This window comes from Moschus berezovskii, chromosome 27 (assembly GCF_049115385.1).
Source record: "Moschus berezovskii isolate FMDL1 chromosome 27, NW_MosBer_1.0, whole genome shotgun sequence".
Lineage (NCBI taxonomy): Eukaryota > Metazoa > Chordata > Mammalia > Artiodactyla > Moschidae > Moschus > Moschus berezovskii.
The window spans coordinates 39,508,859-39,530,321 of record NC_142486.1 but is presented as its reverse complement, the minus strand read 5'-3'; the positions used below and the strand labels follow the sequence as shown (position 1 = coordinate 39,530,321).

The following is a 21,463-nucleotide window of genomic DNA, read 5'->3' as shown; positions in this document are numbered from 1 at the left end:
TGAAGTAAACCTTGTTTCTATCTTTAGCCTGTTCCACCTGCACATGCTTGGGCTCAAGTGAAGTTTTGTCCTACATTTACCTCTTTTAAACTCACATATGTGTATCTTCTGTATTTGGTGAGTAAGTCTGCCCGTGCTGCCCATTCTTTGCATGATTTTATAAACTTATCACCTTCTCCCTCAAACTTCATCTTTCTAGACCAGGAGTTTTCTCTTGGGGGCTGGTTAGGGATATAGAAAAGACAGGAAAAAAATTATTAGAACCTTCTGGGGAGCTTTTCCAAATACAGCAAGTCTGAGCGACCTTTCCCTGAGTGCACCAAAACTTTGGTTGGGTAAATCTGTATTTTGAGAATTTCCACATTTAGCTCCAACGGTCAACTCCTTCTATCCTGTTGTCATCACTGTGTTGAACTGAAGATTCAATCTTTTTGTTCTTTATAAGGCACTTCCTTCATTTTTGTAATAACTCACGTTTGACATTCACATGGAATAAAGTTTCCATTCATTGTAGGACTGGCAGTGTTTGAGGATTGCATGAACGCTTGCAATCATAAAGTTTAAACTGGTACTTAACTATGAAGCTCAATGACATTAGAACCACACCAATGCAGATCCACCTAATCCAGCAGCTTCCTCTTGACTCGCTTTACTCCTGGTTTTCCCTGGACAGATTCCCCAAGTGACTGAAGGCAACCAGAGATGGAAAGGGCCAACAGCAGCTCCGTGGAGGGCTTCATTCTGATGGGTGTGTCTGACCATCCCCAGCTGGAGATGATCTTTTTTGTAGGCATCCTCTTCTCCTACTTGCTGACCTTGTTTGGGAACTCGGCCATCATCCTGCTTTCCAGCCTGGATGCCCGGCTCCACACACCCATGTACTTCTTCCTCAGCAACCTCTCCTCCCTGGACCTTGCCTTTACTACTAGCTCAGTCCCCCAAATGCTGACCAACTTGTGGGGAGCAGACAAGACCATCAGCTATGGTGGCTGTGTGACCCAGCTCTATGTTTTCCTCTGGCTAGGGGCCACTGAGTGCATCCTGTTGGCGGTGATGGCATTTGACCGCTTTGTTGCAGTGTGCCGACCCCTGCACTACACCACCATTATGAATCCTCGGCTCTGCTGGCTGCTGGCTGCCATTGCCTGGTTGGGTGGCTTGGGCAACTCTGTGGTCCAGTCAACATTCACTCTGCAGCTTCCTTTGTGTGGGCACCGGAGGGTGGACAGCTTCCTATGTGAGGTGCCTGCTATGATCAAACTGGCGTGTGTTGACACGAGTCTCAATGAGGCTGTGCTCAACAGCGTCTGCACGTTCTTCACTGCTGTCCCACTGAGCGCCATCCTGATCTCCTACTGCTACATAGCTCAGGCAGTGCTGAAGATCCGCTCAGCTGAGGGACGGAGGAAGGCCCTTAACACGTGCCTCTCCCATTTGGCGGTGGTGCTTCTCTTCTATGGCTCAGCTATCTATGGGTATCTGCTTCCTGCCAAGACCAGCAAGCAGGACCAGGGCAAATTCATCTCCCTCTTCTACTCTGTGGTCACACCCATGGTGAACCCTCTCATTTACACTCTGAGGAACAAGGAGGTGAAGGGGGCGCTGAGGAGGCTGCTGGGGAAGGGAAGAGAAGTCAGCTGAAAGAAGAGAAAATGCCTTCATCATTGGCCACCTTTTCATCTCTGCATGCTTTTTCTCATGCTCTCTCTGGCCAGGGGAACATGAGGTACAAGCACAAGCTTATTCTCCACAGCACTAAGCTGTTGGCCCATAATTAGTGTTATTTCTTAGGTTCTACACTTATTTACCAAATATCCTCCTGTGATCACAGGTAACAGAGCAGAAGCTGCCATCGAGGCTCAGAGGTTGTTGACTTAGCTCACGGTTACTTCTGTCCACATGTTATTTTTACATATTCATTATGTGTAATAAATATTACATGTGTAGTATTGTATCTTAGAGAATTTTGTACATTTCTAAATTCTGTACTTTTCCTAATTCTCCACTTGCAGTATCTTATATAGTTCCATAAAATCAGGCCAGAACCCAGGAACTTCATCTTTGCACCTGATCCATCCATCATCTTTTCCCATCTCTTTGTCTCTTCTTAATATTTCAGTCTGCCTGCCCTCACTCCCCACCCATATGCTTCTGTCATTGTTTGCCCTCTCCTTTATGTCTACATCCCACTTTCCCTTTTGCCTCATCCAATCCTGAAGGAAGACCATGTTTCTTTTTTTGGCTGGGCCCTGAGACTTGTGGAAACTTAATTCCCCTACCAGGGATGGAACCCATGACCCTTGCAGTGGAAGCATGGAGTCCTAACCACTGGACCACCAGGGAATTCCCAAGACCGTGTTTCTTTCAATTAAATAGTTTCATTTAAATCATTTTCTCACTGGGCCTTCCCTGGGTCCAGTGGTTAAGACTATGTGCTTCCACTCTAGGGGACAGGGGTTCAATCCCTGGTCGGAGAACTAAGATCCTGCATCCTCTGTGGCCAAAAATAAATAAATAAAAATAAATCATTTCTTCACCAAAGTCCCAGCCATCAGGTTTGCTACCAGCATTTGGATATGCTAGTGTGGTCAGTGGTTATGGAATGCTCTGAGATTCCTTAAGCAAGTTTAAGAGCCCAGGAAAGATTGTCCATCTGTAAAGCATCTCCTCTGTCTCATGATCTAGTCTTTCACCCCTTAAGTTTCTGGAATTCAATAATCAGTCCTGCACACCATAACTCAGCAAAGAACTCAGGTACTGGAATTAGAATGCCAGTTTGTGATTCTTCAAATCACTAGAATTGCCAAGGAGATCCACTCCTGCCACCACAGTTCATGTGTTCTTTCCCCAGGGAGGAAAGCTGGGTTGATATGAGAAAGTTGCTTGACAAAACATTACATGAGAAAAGGAGATCAATTGGCTTTAGGGCCATTTTCTAGAGTCTTGTTTCTCCCACAGCACCTAAACACATGCTTTATATATCGCTGCTGCTGCTGCTGCTGCTGCTAAGTCACTTCAGTCATGTCCGACTCTGTGTGACCCCATAGACGGAAGCCCACCAGACTCCCCCGTCCCTGGGATTCTCCAGGCAAGAACACTGGAGTGGGTTGCCATTTCCTTCTCCAATGTGTGAAAGTGAAAAGTGAAAGTGAAGTTGCTCAGTCGTGTCCGACCCTTAGCGACCCCACGGACTGCAGCCTACCAGGCTCCTCCGTCCATGGGATTTTCTAGGCAACAGTACTGGAGTGGCTTGCCATTGCCTTCTCCGTTATACATAGCAGATGCTCTATAAATACTTTTGTGAGTTGACTTAATTAACAAGGCTCATGAGTCTTCTTTTTTCACACTAGGAGCTAAATACATCAAGTGAACCGTTTTCACATTTGCCACTTTGGGGTGATCCTGCCACTTGGACAATGCTGAACGACCCATGACAAATTTCCCCTCTTTCCACATTTCCATGCCTCCCAAAGACATCTAATTATATTGTCCCAGCCTGAATCTGTTTTTCCAGTTTCAGATCAGAGCCAGGACCTATTTTCTCAGTTCCTTACACAGTAATACTGAAGTATGTCTCCGGGACTCACCACTGAGCAGCATTATCTTGGTCAACTCATTAAAGTCCAGAGCCTTGCAGACTCAAAATTTCTATTGATCAGCACACTCAGATAAGATGCACTTCTCAGGAGGCAGAATCGCAATGACCAAGCTCCTAAAGCTGATATATAAACCAGAATGCCAGCTGGTTAATTTATGAGAACATCACTTTCCAAGGAGGTATGTGTATGTTCAGTTGTTCAGTTTTGTTTGACTCTTTGCGACCCTTTGGACTGTAGCCCACCAGGCTCCTCTGTCCATGAGATTTTGCAGGCAAGAATACTGGAGTGGAGTGGGTTGCCATTTCCTCCTCCAGGGGATCTTCCTGACCCAGGGATCAAACCGGTGTCTCCTGTGCCTCCTGCATTGCAGGGAAGATTCTTTACCCTCTCAGCCACTGCAAACTTACTTGGGGGGAAATATAAAGAAAATAAACAGGCATTCTTCAAACACTTCAGAGTTCTGCAGAGTCTCCCTATGGAAAGTATAGGACAGTTTAAATCTAACTTGCAGTTAGGGTCATGGTAAGACAGAATTAGAGGGAGGAGAAAAAGCTTGAGACGTGAATGCCTCATGGGGACAACATACACCATCATCAAAGTGCACACGTGTTTGTCCTCCATTCTCAATGGGGGACATGAAACAAAGTCAAAAATAGGAAAAGCAGAAGCCAACACAACATTGCAAAGCAATTACCCTCCAAGTAAAAATTAATATTAAAAAATTGGGAAAAACAATTAAATGTGAGGGAAGCTCCTTGTTTTGAGGACTTTTATGTTCCATTTCTAGGTTTCAGATGAAAAAAAAAATATGTTTGGTGTCTTATTCAGTTGGAAAGAAGAAAAAATGAAATACCAATAACTATAAACCTTAGTAAAATAGAAATGTACAGCATTTGAAGATGCTGGTCTGGTCAGTGAATTTAAGTAAGTTTAATATCCCATCTCATAGAGCCCTTCAGAATCTGTTCAGATCCTAACCTGCACTGTAAACTAGCAAAATGAGTTCAGTGACTAAGTTTTGAAACTTCCAGTGAAAATAGTCAGTTCTCCCCCTGTCTTCACAGCCTTCAAGTTCAATTCCATGGCTATGGTTAGATGTTGGAATAAAGGAGATGATGAGAAATAGGAATTGAAAAGTGACTTTGGCTTGGTAAACTTATGCTCTATTATGTGAGTGTGAAATTACAGGCTAATGATTGGGTGAAAAGGTCCTTTATTTGACTATATAGATGATTTGAACACATTGACTTTACTGAGTACTTACCCTGGGCTCGGTAACAATGTAAACTCTTTACATGAATCAGCTCCTCTAATCCTCATGATAACCTGTACCACCCCCATTTTAAGATGAGCACGTTGTAGCCCACAGTGAAACATGCTCATAGCGCACAGTAGTAGGACTGGGAATCAGACCCAAATGCATTCGACTCTAAAACTGGTGCCTCTTCCAAATTTTTTTTTTCTTTTTGAAATAATCATAAACCTACAGAAAAGTTAGAAGCATGGTATAAAGGGCTTTCCCCTCCCCAGATCATTTGAGAGTAAGTTGACAATATGATACTCTGTCTTCCCTCAAATATTTTATGGTGTATCTATAACAAACAAGGAGATTCTCCTATAGGACCTCCATGTAGACATCAAAATTACTAAATGAGCATCAGTACATTATACTATTTAATCCTGAGACCCCGTTCCGCTTTCATCAGTTGTCCCTATTGTGTCTTTCATAGCAAAAGGGTTCTGTTCCAAATCACACAGTGCATGTAACTGTCGTGTCTCCTTAGTCTCTGTCAGTCTGAAATGGTTCCTCCATCTTCTCTTCACTCTTGGGACCCTGACGCTTTAAAAAATCTAGTTATTTAGTGGGACATATCTTCAAAATCACTGCAGTTGCTGATTGCAGCCATGAAATTAAAAGACGCTTACTCCTTGGAAGGAAAGTTATGACCAACCTTGATAGTATATTGAAAAGCAGAGACATTACTTTGCCAACCAAGGTCCATCTAGTCAAGGCTATGGTTTTTCCCGTGGTCATGTATGGATGTGAGAGTTGGACTGTGAAGAAGGCTGATCGCCGAAGAATTGATGCTTTTGAACTGTGGTGCTGGAGAAGACTCTTGAGAGTCCCTTGTACTGCAAGGAGATCCAACCAGTCCATTCTAAGGGAGATCGATCCTGGGTGTTCATTGGAAGGACTGATGCTAAAGCTGAAACTGCAATACTTTGGCCACCTCATGCGACAAGTTGACTCACTGGAAAAGACTCTGATGCTGGGAAAGGTTGGGGGCGGGAGGAGAAGGGGACGACCAAGAATGAGATGGCTGGATGGCATCACCGGCTCTGTGGACATGAGTTTGAGTGAACTCCGGGAGTTGGTGATGGACAGGGAGGCCTGGCCTGCTGTGATTCATGGGGTCGCGGAGAGTCGGACACGACTGAGCAACTGAACTGAACTGAACTGAACTGATCTCTATTTGAGTTTATGTCTCCTTATAGTTAGATTCAGGTTATCTTTGTCAGGAACTCCTCAGACGTGATGTTGCCTTCTTCTCGTTGCATGCTCTCAGGTGATTCTACGGACTGAATTATCTACCATACCCAAAACTCATACATCGAAGCCCTAAGCCCCAGTACAATTAATCACATTTGGTCATAAGACCTTTAGGAGGTAATTAGGGTTAAGTGGTATCCTAAGGGTGTGCCCACCCCCCGAATGGGATTGGTGACCTTACAAAGAGAGGAAGGAGAGGAAGGTCTTTCTCCACACACTCAAAGCAAAGGCCAAGTGTGGACAAAGCAAGCTTCTGTAAGCCAGAAACAAGCCTTCACCAGAAACAGTTCTTCTAGAACCTTAACCTTGGGTTTCCAGGGTCCATAATTGTGAGAAAATTAATTCCTGTTGTTCAAGTCACTCAGTCTATGGTAGTCAGTTGTGGCAGCCTAAGCAGGCTAAGATGAGTGGTGTAAATTTCAATGTCTCTCATTACTAATGATGTTACTTGGATCACCAAGTGAGGGTGGTGTCTGTAAGATTGTTCCATTATTCCCTACTTTGTAATTAAGTATTTTATGGGGAAGTACTTTGAAACTGGGGCTTCCCAGGTGGCACTAGTGGTAAAGAACCCGCCTATCAATGTAGGAGACCTAAGAGATGTAGGTTCAATCCCTGGGTTGGGAAGATCCCCTGGAGGAAGGCATGAAAACCCACTCCAGTATTCTTGCCTGGAGAATCCCATGGACAGAGGAGCCTGGCAAACTACTGATCATGGGGGCACAAAGAGTTGGAAATGACTGAAGCGACTTAGCATGTGCACACGCACTTTGAAACTACTTAAATATCCTGATATTAATTAAACTGTTTATTCTTTTTATTTATGTATATCTTACAGAATCAATGTTTCCTGTTTTATTCTATGGTTTATAACTTGTTAATATCATTATATTGTTCTCCCCTGTTTAACCACTGGGAGTCCATTCAAGCTGACTTTTGTTTTTTTTGACTTGTCTTCATATTCCTTGAGCATTTCCTTGCTTGCTTCCACATCAAGATGTCCCAGGTTTATGTTTTATTAACCCTCCCTGACACTTTTTTCCAGCATCTGAAAAATGAATATAGTAGATGGCAGGAACAATGTAAGGATCAAAACAGATAGTGCATGTTCGAGTGCTTGGAACTGATCTATCAAAGATGAGTTATACTTAATCAAAAGGTGGAATATTTACCCTGAGGAGGTGTATCAGTCTATTTCACATCCCAGTTCTCTCATTTATATGCTGCTGGAGAGCTACTCTCACTGTGCAACCAGGTTGTTTATAACTGATAGATGGTTGAAGTAGGGTCAGAATAAAGGCAGGGAGAAGCCGCCACTATTCTTTTCCTCACACTGTCATCCCAACCCATCAGCTCCCTCTTCAAAATATATCCAGAATATCCCAATCCAGAATCACACACACATGTGAAAATTAGGAAAGTATATGAATGTTCATCAAAAGGAAAATGACTTAAGAGTGAACTCATAATGGGGAATGCCAAAGACAGGAGTTTAAAAAAAAATGAGGTTGATATATTGAAACAGAAAAGCTTGAAGATGTACTAAGCAGGCAAAATTGCAGATTATGGTCCAGCAAGATACACACACTACACAGTTATTTCCTCTGGAGAGGGAGTGTAATTTTGGAGACAAGAGATGAGAGAATTCATTTTTTTTAAGTGAGAATGTTTTGCAGTACTTTTGGTATATGAAAATTAAAATGTAGGGGGAAAGCATTGGGTTAGAAGTGAGTTCTAGTCCTACTTCTGTGATTACACAGTCACTTAAACACTGTTGCAATTTTCTCATCTAGAGGATGATAACAGAATTGGCTTTATAGGATTGATGTCAGGATAAATTACTGTGTTGTTATTGTTCAGTTGCTAAGTCAGTTCCCGCTCTTTGTGGCCCCACGGACTGTAGAACGCCAGGCTTCCCTGTCCTTCACTATCTCGTGGAGTTTGCTCAAACTTGTCTGTTGATTTGGTGATGCAATACAACCATCTCATCCTCTGCCACCCCTTTCTCCTCCTGCCCTCAATCTTTCCTAGCATCAGAGTCTTTTCCAATGAGTTGGTTCTTCAAGTCCTGTGGCCAAATATTGGAGCTTCAGCTTTGTTGTCAGCCCTTCCAATAAATATTCAGGGTTGATTTCTTTTAGGATTGACTGGTTTGATCTCCTTGCCATCCAAGGGACTCTTCAAGAGTCTTCTCCAGCACCACAGTTCAAATGTTACTGTGTATGGGTATAAAGAGTACACAGTACACAGAGTACAACATGAGAAATGCTGGGCTGGAGGAAGCACAAGCTGGAATCAAGATTGCCGGGAGAAACATCAATAACCTCAGATATGCGGATGACACCACCCTTATGGAAAAAAGTGAGGAACTAAAGAGCCTCTTGATGAAAGTGAAAGAGGAGAGTGAAAAGTTGGCTTAAAACTCAACATTCAGAAAGATCATGGTATCCGGTCCCATCACTTCATGGCACATAGATGGGTCAAACAGTAGAAACAGTGACAGACTTTATTTTCTTGGGCTCCAAAATCACTGCAGATGGTGACTGCAGTCATGAAATTAAAAGATGCTTGCTCCTTGGAATAAAAGCTATGACTAACCTAGACAGCATATTAAAAAAGCAGAGACATTACTTTGCCAACAAAGGTCCTTCAAGTCAAAGCTATGGTTTTTCCAGTAGTCATGTACAGATGGACTGTAAAGGAAGCTGAGTACCGAAGAACTGATGCTTTTGAGCTGTGGTGTTGAAGAAGACTCTTGAGAGTCTCTTGAACTGCAAGGAGATCCAACCAGTCCATCCTAAAGGAAATCAGTCCTGATTATTCATTGGAAGGGCTGATGTTGAAGCTGAAACTCCAATACTTTGGCCACCTAATGTGAAGAACTGACTCATTTGAAAAGACCCTGGTGCTGGGAAAGATTGAAGGTGGGAGGAGAAGGGGACAACAGAGGATGAAATGGTTGGATGACATCACCGACTCGATGGACATGAGTTTGAGCAAGCTCTGGGAGTTGGTGATGGACAGGGAAGGCTGGTGTGCTGCAGTCTATGGGGTTGCAAAGAGTTAGACATGACTGAGCAACTGAACTGAACTGAAGACATCAGGTACCTTATGGGTGGAATGGAGACCAGCAGCCCACAGTGTTCAGTTTTTTTGGAAAGAATGAAATCATGTCTTGTGACGTTTGGATGGGGAGGGGCAAAGGCAGTAAGGCTGGAAATCACAGAGCCTGTTCCAAGACATGGGAGCAGCTCACTTGTGCTGGATTGTAGGCTGTGTATAGGAGAGTGGGCAGTGAGGCTGGAGGTGTAGATTAGGTCTTGAATGCAAGGGAGAGCCCTGCAAGTTAGGTGGTCTTGGCTTATTTCAGCAGCCTTAAGTAGTCTTGAAGGTTTTTGAGCAGAGCAGTTTATTCAATTGGATTAGATTTGTAGAAAGTCAAGAATCTGCTCACTCTATAGGAAGACCACGTGGCAGATGGGAGACCCTTGTACCAGCCTGGCCTAATGATAATGCCCCAAGACCAGGGGTTCTTAACCGTGGACCATGTTGCCCCTCAAAGATATTTGGCAGAATCTGCAATCATTGTCAGGACTGGCAGGTTCTCCTCATAGCTAGTAGGTGGAGGCCAAGGGTGTGGCTAGACGTCCTATGATTCATAGGCCACCCACCAACACAGACAATAAAGACCTGACTAGTCCCAAATGTCAATGGTGGTGAAGTGCGGAAATCCCGCCGGGAGCCATGGCGTGGACACTAAGGGGAGAAAGAGAGAGCTCAGGGACATTTCAGCCAGAGACCAGCCTTTGTCTCCTTTCATAGTCTTTATAACGCTTAAGTGCTGGACACCCAGTTAATCAGATGTTAAGACCCAGACTTCCTTGTCTTGTTTCGCCCTTTCATTCCTTTACAAAATATTTATCTGGTGCTGTGATTCAGCAATGAACAAATCACCCATTCTCCAAGAACCTTACATTCTTATACAGATGATAGACATTAAATGAATAAATATATATCAAGTAGTGAGATATGCTACAGAGGAGTTCCTTTAAGGTGGAGCTTCTATTACTATCACCACAAACCATTTACTCTGCATCTCGTACGTGCCAAAGCACTGGGCCAGATGCTTTACAAATAGCATTTCTAATCTTTTTCTCTATGCTGCAAGGCCAGCATAGTCATGCTCATGTGACAAAAAGTAGGTTAGAGAAGTTGAATATTTTCCCTAATATCAGTTACTATGGAGTTGAGCTGGGGACTGGACACTGGATCCACCTAATAAGCAAAGGATTTCCATTAGGTAACACTGACTTGAACGGGAGAAAAAAATCTGTGCCTTCTTACCCAAACTTAGCAAAGTGAAGTGGAGATGAAGTTTTTATTGGAGAGGCCTAGCTGGCCAGACCGATAAGACCCTGCCTCTGTCAGGCAGGGCACTGGGATTCTTACTCTTCTGTTCTACCCAGTCACACATACCATGCCTCCATGGAAGGGGTACCTCTTGACCATCCTCTGCAAAAAGTGAGATCTCTGATTTCTCCTTTTGTTTCTTTTAATTGGTCTCTTTCTGCTTTTTCTCACTTTAGGCTACAAAAGTTCTTAGGATCATGTCTAATCTATACTGTGTGATTAACTAGCTCTTAATTTAGTGCCAGGGATGACAGCATCCTTGGGAGGTAGTTGGTCATAATGGGTGTGACATGAAACCTCAGCTGTGCCTTCCTCCTGCCAAGGAGGCTGGGCTTATGGCCCCTGCCACAACAAGGCTGCCCTGGTGGTTTGAACATGTAGTATAAGGTCTGTGTTCCAAGGTTTCACAGAAATTAGTAGCCAGAATGTTGAAAGAGTGAAAAATTAAAGGTTTTGAAATTGATTTGACTCAGGTTCAAAATCTAGCTCTTTCACTTAGTCACTATGCAAGTCACTTAACCCATGATAGCGGGTGTGCATTGGGACTACTAGGAAACCCAGACTTTATTGGCAAATCTCAGTAAATCCCCAATTTATGGAAAACTCCAGAAGTGCCACTGGAATGGCCAACTGTACAGGGAATGCCAAAGCACTTTCAGGAGCACAGCTTCCTCCAGATGCCAGAACAGGGTGGCATAAGTTCAAAGTCCTGCAGGGTAACTTCCATACCACAGGGAGTAGCCAGGTTAAATGCTAGCATCCTGTGACCTGCATATGTGAAACCTGTCTGTCCTTTTCTTGGTCTCTACCCAGAAGTCGAACTGAAGATGAGCAACAGGACTGCACGGAAGCTGGAGCTGATGATGATGAAAGCAAGAATTTGCCTGTTATGTCAGCAGTGACATGGGCACAGTCTGGCCCAGGACTCGAGAAGCCCTGGCTGTCCCCAAACTGACTGGGAAGGCAGTCCCTCACAGAAGAGGCAGAAGGGAGGTGACAAGAGAAGTCTGGTAGGAGGCCTGAAAGGTTGGCTCTGGCTTTGGCTCTGACCCCCATCTGCCATTTTAGGCTGAGGAACCAGAGCATATGTGTGAAAAGGCAAGGTGTATAGACTTCAGTGGACTCTGGGTTGTAAGAATATTTATTCAATCTTGTCTGTAGGAAGTGGCTAGCAGTCCTTGAGATAAAAGGAATACTGTCAACTGAAAAATTGTATCAATTAGTTAAAATGTTTCAGGGAGGAAGGGAGGTATTGACACTATATGGAGAGCCCCAGTAGTAAATGTACAGGGGAAACTGGGCTTTTTAATTGGTATCTGAAGGGCTGAAGCAAACCAGGAGTATAAGATACACACCAGAGGAAATGGATAGACCTGGGATGTTGCCTTTTGTATAGCCTACTTCAAATTTATTCTCAAGGGGCTCGTGCAGTGATCAGGCCGATTTGTCAGTGGGATGTCGACACTAAGGGAACAGAGCAGGTAACCATAGGAAGCTGTGACCACACAGGGAGCAGCGGGATTACGGGAGAAAGGTTGGGTTCATCAGAACTTGGAAGCTTGGAAGAGTGGTCCTGCAGAGCTGGGACTCAGATCCTGGGGCTTGCGGGCTGGGTGGTGCTGCCCGATGTACTCTATTTCTGAGGGGCCCACTGAGGCTGGTTCTGGAAGGAAAATACAGTGTGTTTCGCTCACTGCCTTCTATTTGGCTTCTGTGTAATACCTGGAACTTTAGAGGCAATCAGATATTTTCTGAATGAATGAATAACTGAAGATATTCTCCAGTTCTTACCGTCTGCTCCAGATACTCCTAAAACACTGACAGGCAAGGACCGGGTGCTCTAGTACTCTGGGTTCCTTCTCCTGCCCAGCAGACTAGAGGGTAAGGTGGTTTGGAGGGTGGAGGCACTCGAAGAATGCCAGGAGTCCAGCAGCTGCATCCCAGTTTCCCTGATCACCACACACCCAGGAGTGGGAGTGTAAGGCCTCCTCAGACAGCCATTTTGCTTTTTTGCATTTCTTTTTCTTCGGGATGGTCTTGATTCCTGTCTCCTGTACAATGTCATGAACCTCTGTCCATAGTTCATCAGGCACTCTTGTCTATCGGATCTAGTCCCTTAAATCTGTTTCTCACTCCCACTGTATAGTCATAAGACTGTGACAGCGCAGGAGCGGCCGAGAGGAGCTACCCTACATCCAAGGTCAGAGGTGGCGGCTGAGAGGAGATACCCCACGTTCAAGGTAAGAGAAACTCAAGTAAGACCACAGGCGCTGAGAGAAGGCATCAGAGGGCAGTCAGACTGAAACCACAATCACAGACAACTAACTAGCCAATCTGATCACATGGACCACAGCTTTGTCTAACTCAGTGAAACTAAGCCATGCCGTGTGGGGCCACCCAAGACAGCCGGGTCATGGTGGAGAGGTCTGACACAATCTGGTCCACTGGAGAAGGGGATGGCAAACCACTTCAATATTCTTGCCTTGAGAACCCCATGAACAGTATGAAAAGGCAGAAAGATAGGACACTGGAAGATGAACTCTCCAGGCTGGTAGATGCCCAATATGCTACTGGAGATCAGTGGAGAAATAACTCCAGAAAGAATGAAGGGATGGAGCCAAAGCAAAAACAACACCCAGTTGTGAATGGGACTGGTGATAGAGGCAAGGTCCAATGCTGTAAAGAGCAACATTGCATGGGAACCTGGAATATTAGGACCATGAATCAAGGCACATTGGAAGTGGTCAAACAGGAGATGGCAAGAGTGAACATCATCATTCTAGGAATCAGCAAACTAAGATGGACTGGAATGGGTGAATTTAACTCAGATGATCATTGTATCTACTACTGTGGGCAGGAATCCCTTAGAAGAAATGGGTAGCCATCATAGTCAACAAAAGAGTCCGAAATGCAGTGCTGCTGCTAAGTCACTTCAGTCGTATCTGACTCTGTGTGACCCCATAGACGGCAGCCCACCAGGTTCCCCTGTCCCTGGGATTCTCCAGGCAAGAACACTGGAGTGGGTTGCCATTTCCTTCTCCAATGCATGAAAGTGAAGTCGCTCAGTCGTTTCCGACTCTTAGTGACCCCATGGACTGCAGCCTACCAGGCTCCTCCATCCATGGGATTTTCCAGGCAAGAGTACTGGAGTGGTGTGCCATTGCCTTCTCCCCCAAATGCAGTACTTGGATGCAATCTCAAAAACAACAGAATGATCTCCGTTCGTTTCCAAGGCAAACCATTCAATATCACAGTAATCCAAGTCTATGCCCCGACCAGTAATGCTGAAGCTGAAGTTGAACGGTTCTATGAAGACCCATAAGACCTTCTAGAACTAACACCCCGAAAAGATGTCCTTTTCATTATAGGGGACTGGAATGCAAAAGTGGGAAGTCAAGAAACACCTGGAGTAACAGGCAAATTTGGCCTTGGATTACAGAATGAAGCAGGGCAAAGGTTAATTAAGTTCTGCCAAGAGAATGCACTGGTCATAGCAAATACCCTCTTCCAACAACACAAGAGACGACTCTACACATGGACATCACCAGATGGTCAACACCGAAATCAGACTGATTATATTCTTTGCAGCCAAAGATGGAGAAGCTCTATACAGTCAGCAAAAACAAGACCAGGAGCTGACTGTGGCTCAGATCGTGAACCCCTTATTGCCAAATTCTGACTTAAATTGAAGAAAGTGGGGAAAACCACTAGACCATTCAGGTCAGGACTCTTAGTGAAGCTTTCCTCACTCTGAGAGTACTGGTGTGGCTTTTCCCTCGTGTGGGGTTTTCGTGGGCTCTCAAGGGGGAGCCGTTGCTGAAGTTTTTCTCACACTGCCCACAAGTGTGGGGCTCTCCTTGACGTGGACTCACCGTAAGTGATGAACTGGAAGCTGTTGTTGAATCTTTTCTCACAGACCGCACACGAATATGGCTTCTCCCCTATGTGGGTCCTCTGGGGAACAGTGAGGCTGCAGCTCTGGTTGAAGCTTTTCCCACATTTCCCACACTGGTAGGGTCTCTCCCCTGTGTGAGTTCTCAAGGGGGCAGTGAGGCTGGAGCACTCGCTGAAGCCTTTCCCACACTCACTGCATTTGGGAGGTTTCTATCTGGAATCTTTGGTGTCGAACAAGATAAGAACTTTGACTAAAGCTTTTCCCACATTCATGACATTTAGAAGCCTTTTCCAGTTTGGGGACTGGGTGGTGGTGAGAGAGAGAACTCTGAGAGCAGTGAGAGCAGTTTTTCCCACATAGGAGATGTGTTCAGGTCTCCTCCCAGTATGAAGCCTCCGGGGGTTCATCCTCTGATGGGATGCAGGTTTCTCCTTACTCTCCCTGGAGAACCTCCTCATTGCCTTCCTGACACTGGCATGCATGCCCAGCCTCTTTTTAGGTTGGAGCGCCCAAACACTTACCTGGACCTTGGAAGAGGCTCGTTCATTTCTTCTTCCTTTGTATCATCCCATTTCCGATTCTCTTTTGTTCTTGATGTCTCTGTCTTGCCTGCCTTGGTCCCATCTGCTGAGTCAGGCTCTTGTGCTTCACCCTTGATTTTTTTCTTCCCCAGTTGCTGGTGTCTTGTGGTCTTTCACTCTAGTCTTCCTTGTGGAAGAAGTCTTAGGCTTTTCCCTTGCCCTGTTGCCCTTACTATCTGGGGTCTCTGCGTGTTCTCTGATCCAGGCCAGGTTGTCACTGGGGCAGAGACAGGACCATGGTTATCAAATCAGGGACAGAGCAAAGCAGGGGGAGGTCAGGCCTCCCAGAGAAGGATCAGGGTGGGTAAAGAGCCATGTCATGATGTCAGTGGACAGAACAAGGGGACAACCCAAGAGAAACTCAGTGGACCACATAATAATCTTTCCAACATCTCCAGGGAGAGTGAGTGAAATGGGAACTTAAAGAGATGAAAGGTGTCAAACACAGCTCACCTGGGCCCCAGCACCTGTCTCCTGGTCTCCAAGACCCCTCTTCTCTGGAAGGTTCCCAGAGACCTTTGGAGTAAGCCAGGCTAGGGGAGAAAACAGCCACTGCCAGAGGGCAGTCTCCACATAACGGTCATGGAGCAGAGGTTGTGAGTGGGGTGCGAAAGCCTGCAGCCCCAGCAGCACCTGCGAGCACATATTCCTGGGCTCCACCTCAGATCTAAAGAATCAGCAGCTCTGGGGTGAGGCCTTGGATTCTGTTTAACACGCCCTCAGGTGAGTCTGGTGCACAGTCAGGTTTCAGAGCCACTGCCATAGCCAATGGCCTGCCTGGGTGTTAAAAAGTTCCTTTTACTAGATCCCTCCTGACACAATAGCTTTTTTAAAATAAAAAGTTTTATTTTCATTTTAAAGAAATATGTGCATGGTATATATATATATATATATAGTGGGGGCGGGGGGAGAGAATGTCTCCTTGCCCAACCACCCAGAGATAATCATAATGCTCTTAAAAATACTACAGAAACTCAATCCTTTTAGTGTTTCAGACCAAGAGAATGAACTCTTTCTCAGACTCCCACCTTCAAGAATAATACAAAGGAAATGGTACATTTTGCTAACTTACTAGCAGAACTTCAGAGGACACTCAGAGGTCTGTGGCCCCTGGGGAGGCTTCACTACCTGGGATCTGAGCCACCTGTGGGCACAGTGAGCTGCCAGAGTCAAACATGGAACATGGTGAGTCCTGTCCCCTTTACTCAGACCCCTGAGCCTCAGAAATCAGACACCAAAGAGCACAGATGTTCCCAAGGATTTAAAGTAAAATAAATTCTAAACAGCAAAGTTTTCAGAGATACTGATAGTATATCTACTTCACTTGAAAAATATAAAAGCAGGTAAACTCTTAGAAGGTTTTCCATTTCATCAACAGAAGCTTGCCATTTTGAACCTCATGAAGACACAGTGTTTTTCTCTAGGATCTGAGTTACATAAAGATGAGGTGGCTTTAAAAAATTACTTAGTAACCTGTAATGACAGTTTTGAATTAAGCAGAAAAGGCAGCAGTAGCCTTTAGCTAATCCAGAAATGTATGCAGCCAAAGTGCTTCACAGAAGGAGACTTATAAAGACAGAGCCTTGGTTTGACTATGCAGTGGCATATTGTGCTTCGTCACTCAGTCGTGTCTGACCCCTTGTGACCCTATGAACAGTAGCCCACCAGGCTCCTCTGTTCATGGGATTCTCCACGCAAGAATACGGGAGTGGGTTGCCATTTCCTTCTCCAATGGCATATTCAGTTCAGTTCAGTTGCTCAGTCGTGACCGACTCTTTGCGACCCCATGAATAACAGCACGCCAGGCCTCCCTGTCCATCACCAATTCCCGGAGTTCACTCAAACTCATGCCCATCGAGTCGGTGATGCCATCCAGCCATCTCATTCTCTGTCGTCCCCTTCTCCTCCCGCCCCTAATCCTTCCCAGCATCAGAGTCTTTTCCAGTGAGTCAACTCGTCGCATGAGGTAGCCAAAGTATTGGAGTTTCAGCTTTAGCATCAGTCCTTCCAATGAACACCCAGGATTGATCTCCTTTAGAATGGACTGGTTGGGTCTCCTTGCAGTACAAGGGACTCTCAAGAGTCTTCTCTCCACCACCACAGTTCAAAAGCATCAATTCTTCGGCGCTCAGCTTTCTTCACAGTCCAACTCTCACATCCATACATGACCACTGGAAAAACCATAGCCTTGACTAGAGGGACCTTTGTTGGCAAATTACACAGCCCTAAAAATAGACCAAGAAGTGATACTTTGTAGACTGGAAACATAAATGAGAGAGGCTAGAAACAAAAGGTCATGTATTGTAGGAGTCTTCCTGTAAAATGTCCAAATCAGGCAAATCCATAGAGAGAGAATGAGGAGCAACTGCTTAATGGGCATGGGGTTTATTTGGGAGAGGTGGAGGGGGAGGGAGTGAAACTGTTTTGGAACACGATAGAGCTGATCACAGTACAACATTGTGAATGTACTAGATGCAACTGAATGGTTCACTTGAGATGGTTAATTTTACATTAGGTGATTAATTTCACCTCAATTAATTTTAGTTAAATTTTTGATTAAAATTTTTCTAAAACACTAAGACAAATTAAAAAAAAAGAGCCATGGAAGAAAAAAAGTAGAAGAAATATATTTAGGAAGGAATTAAGCTAGATGGAGAAGGGGTTATGTTTTCAAGTTCATGAAGAACTGCTTTGCAGAAGGTGAGGTCAACATGCTTTAATAATACCTGGTTCAGAGGCAATAACATTAAACTGTAATAAAAAAAAATTAACACACAAAGGATCTCTGCCCCCATTTTAAGTGCTAGTACCATCAACTAAAATTTGAAATATTGATTTTTGGATGTATCTCTAAGGCATTTAACCTGGAGGCCAGGGTCCAACTCCAGCTCAGACCTGCACTTCCAGTAGATGATTGTCCCTCATGCCCCAGGGGAGTGTGGAGGCTCCTGCTTAAGCTTCTGACTGCCCCCACGGTCTCTGGGCTGAGCTCTGTGGCCCCTTCATAGTCCATTCCCCTGGATGAACCCCCTGTTCAGGTGTTTGTTGTTTAGTCACTAAGTCTAGTCCAACTCTTTGGGGTGGGATCTCAGTGATTCTCTGCTGTCCCAAAGAGAGCTGTCTCCTCGATGGGCATTTTCAGATCCTTCCGAGATTCCGGGACCTGGGGACAGACCCCATCATCTGTCACTACAAATTCCTGCCTAAAGTGACAGAGGAGAGATGATGAGAGGCAGCTGGAGTCTCATTTCTACTTCTGCTCCCCTTCCCCTCCCTAAGGGGTTTCAAAGAGCTGTTTTAACGCTTACCTTCCTGAGCTGTTGTCATTCACATGATGCGTGTGGTTCTGAGGTGGTGGACAGTAGGGAGAGATGGTCCACACAGAAGTGGCAAGGGGTCTAGGATGACTGTGATAACAGAGGGATTCTGCTGTGCTTAGTCTCCTCTGACTTCTTACAGATGCTCTCCTGCCCTTCTGCATCCAGCCTAGTTACTATCAACAGTCCCCCAGCCACGGATTTTATATTAACCTCCCCCATTTCCGATGCATCATCACCACACTGCTCCTCCCTCCAAATTATGTCAGAACCTCTCAATCCTCAATCCTATGAAATTTTATCTACAACCCCCCCCCCCGCCCAACTCTTCCTCCTACAGCTGGTATGCAAATCCGCCTTCTCCCTAGAAAACACAAGCACATCCCAATCCAGCCATGCAGACTCGGAGTGCCAGCGGGCTTCATGTTACTTTTCCTTTTCCTATGCCTTTCACACCACCCTCTTCTTCCAAAATATACAAGAATGTTACACTGATCAGATCTCAGATTGAGTCTCTCCCTCCACATACGGGTATCATGTGAAACTCAATCACTGTTTCAAACTGACCACTAATCCAGATAGCAGGGACTGGCTCCAGTGTGACATTGTTTAGTGTATAACACATGGCACACTCCTTCAAGGAACCTTCTAGCAAGAGAGATTAAATTCACCAACATCTCTAATTTTCCTGACCTGCTGAGTGAAGAATTGTTCTTTCCCTGGCCTTGTTTTGGAGAACTCTAATGAGTGTTTTACCACTTTAATTAGTGACTCTAAGCATTCACTGAATATATAAATGTCTAAGTTAATTCAGCAAATGAGAAATTCTTCCCATTGAGGAAGGACATAGGATCAATGCAATATAGCTATTAATAACACTCTCTGGGCAGCAGATGAATTCTGGAATTTCTCAACTAAGCACCTCTCCAGTAACTGGATTCCTGTACTGCTCACACCAACTTCTTCATGACGAAAACCACAGGGTTCTGACTGCCTTTTCTCACCTGTTGCCTGGCCGCTCTCTGTACATCCTCAACCAGAGCCACAACTTTGTCACCATTCTCTGGGCACTGCTCTTTCACCCAGCTCTGAACCTTTTCTGGCAGAAACAGATCCATAACCAGCAGCTCTAGGATTTGCTCTTTTGAGTGTATCTTAGGCCTCAGCCACTGACAGCAGAGTTCTCAGAGTTTGCTAAAACCTTTATGGGGGCCAGCTGCCTTCTCATGGGGACCAGGTGTTCCTCACCTTCACTTCCTGGAAGCAGCACTGCTGAAAGTGCTGATGGGAAGCTTCATAATCAGGGCTATGGCCTGCCATGCAGGGCTGGTTGCTGTCCTATGTGGAGTCCTTGCTTGGGGATGGTTGAGCCTGGGGGCTCTTTATTGCAGTCATGCTTTGCTTCAACCTGCTGGCTCACTGGCTGTCACTGCCATCCTGCAGTTCAGATTCCATCTCTTATCACTGGGAAGCAGGTCTCCTGGATACCAGTGAAATGTGTCTTTCTGGAATCAGAGACCTGAGCCTGTCATAGATGGGCAGACCCAGACTCATAGTTGAAAAAGGCTCAACTGTGAAGCAAGGCTGAGAAGAATGGAAGAAAAGACAACATAAAACCACCCCCTATTCCTTCACTGTAGTTCTTACTGTTTATTTCTGTCCTTTCCTTTACTCCTTCTTCAATCCAAGCCAAGGAGCCAAAGCACCAAAAATATCAAAAAGCATCATTTTCTCGCTAGCCCGATTTCTGTGGATGAATTCCCAAATGGTTCCTCACAGTGTCATCCATCTGTCCTTACTCATTCTCCCCACGTGCCTGTGGCTTGTCCCTGTCCTGCCTACCCTCAGAAGCTTGGATCCAGCTTCCCAATTCCTTTTTCTTAGGAGAGAAAAGTATTAACCTCTTCATAAATATCACACCCTCCTCCCACCACCACCACCACCACCACACACACAGTGTGGATAAGAAATGCATTTATTTTCCAGCATTCCTTCCCCACCTCTGACAGAAGCATCTTCTCCCTTTGTGAAAAAGTCCCTTTCTATTCCACTGTCTCTGGTGGGGCTATTCCTTACAGTACCCTTCCTCCAACCCCAGGAGTGGGCAACTCACATAGGCTGGGCCAGTCAGAATTCTCTGGGGTTTTACATCCAGCTGGGGTGAGAAAAGTTTCAAATTTCCTGGAAATTGCTAAATTGGGAGGATGTAAGAAGCTTTCCACAAGTATGTGCCACTTTCCATTCCACTCCTCCAAAGGCCCAAGTCTGTTTATAGGAATAAAAAACGGATTCAGGTTGCCTTTCTTCCAAAGCCCTGCACTGTGAGCAGTCCTTTTTAACGAAGGAGCGTCACCGAGCATAGTCCCTCAGCAGCAAGGCCAGGTCTAGAAACTACACTCCTTGCCTTAGACCTTTCCATACACCCCACACCTTCTCTCGATGAAGAATCATTCAATGACTGCTACCCTAGTTCCATGCAGAAGGCGGAGCCTGCACTCTAATTGATTCCTAATATCCCATTCATAGTTCATTTAAAAATACTCCTCTCTCAAAAATGTGTTTCTGGCGACAGCCAAAAGGCTTAGCGGAAAGTAGAACGAGGATGTGGAGTCGGGCCGATTAACTTTTCACTCGTCATCCAGGATGCCCCCCTGAGTACTCGGTGCTAGGGTTAGGACCTGTGGCTGAAGACTAGGAAACAAGTCCGCAGACTGCCGCTGCACTAGCGGGGGCGAGACGGGCAGAGTCACTGGCCAGAGGGAGTCTGCGCTCGAGCAAAGGGATCGGGACAGTCCTGGCCCAACCGCCTCTGCGACGACTGCCAGCGAAGAGCCCCGGGCCTCCAGGAAGCTGAGCGATCACGGTTAGACTCCACAGACTCGCTCAGCCACCCGGCCGGAAGTCGGCGCCCCCAGCGCTGGCTCGGATCGATCCACTGCGCTTGCTCGCGAGTCGTGCAAGCGGACTGCAACTCCCGGCTTGCACTGAGACAGCGGCCAGCATCGGTAGACTCAGAAGCCAATAGGCGAGCTAGGCCGCTTCCGAGGAGCCAATCCCTCTGCGGAGGAGGCGGGCCCTCCCGTGACAGAATTCCACGGCAGCTCGTGGGA

At 45.6% G+C, this 21,463-nt stretch overlaps 1 protein-coding gene across 1 annotated transcript; it reads left to right on the top strand.

The window, feature by feature from the left end:
* Positions 1-702: 702 nt before the first annotated feature.
* Positions 703-1,641, top strand: OR2C1 (olfactory receptor family 2 subfamily C member 1). The gene has a single exon (XM_055409333.2). It carries the CDS (start codon positions 703-705, stop codon positions 1,639-1,641), a length of 939 nt encoding a protein of 312 aa, XP_055265308.2.
* The last annotated feature ends 19,822 nt before the right edge of the window (positions 1,642-21,463 follow it).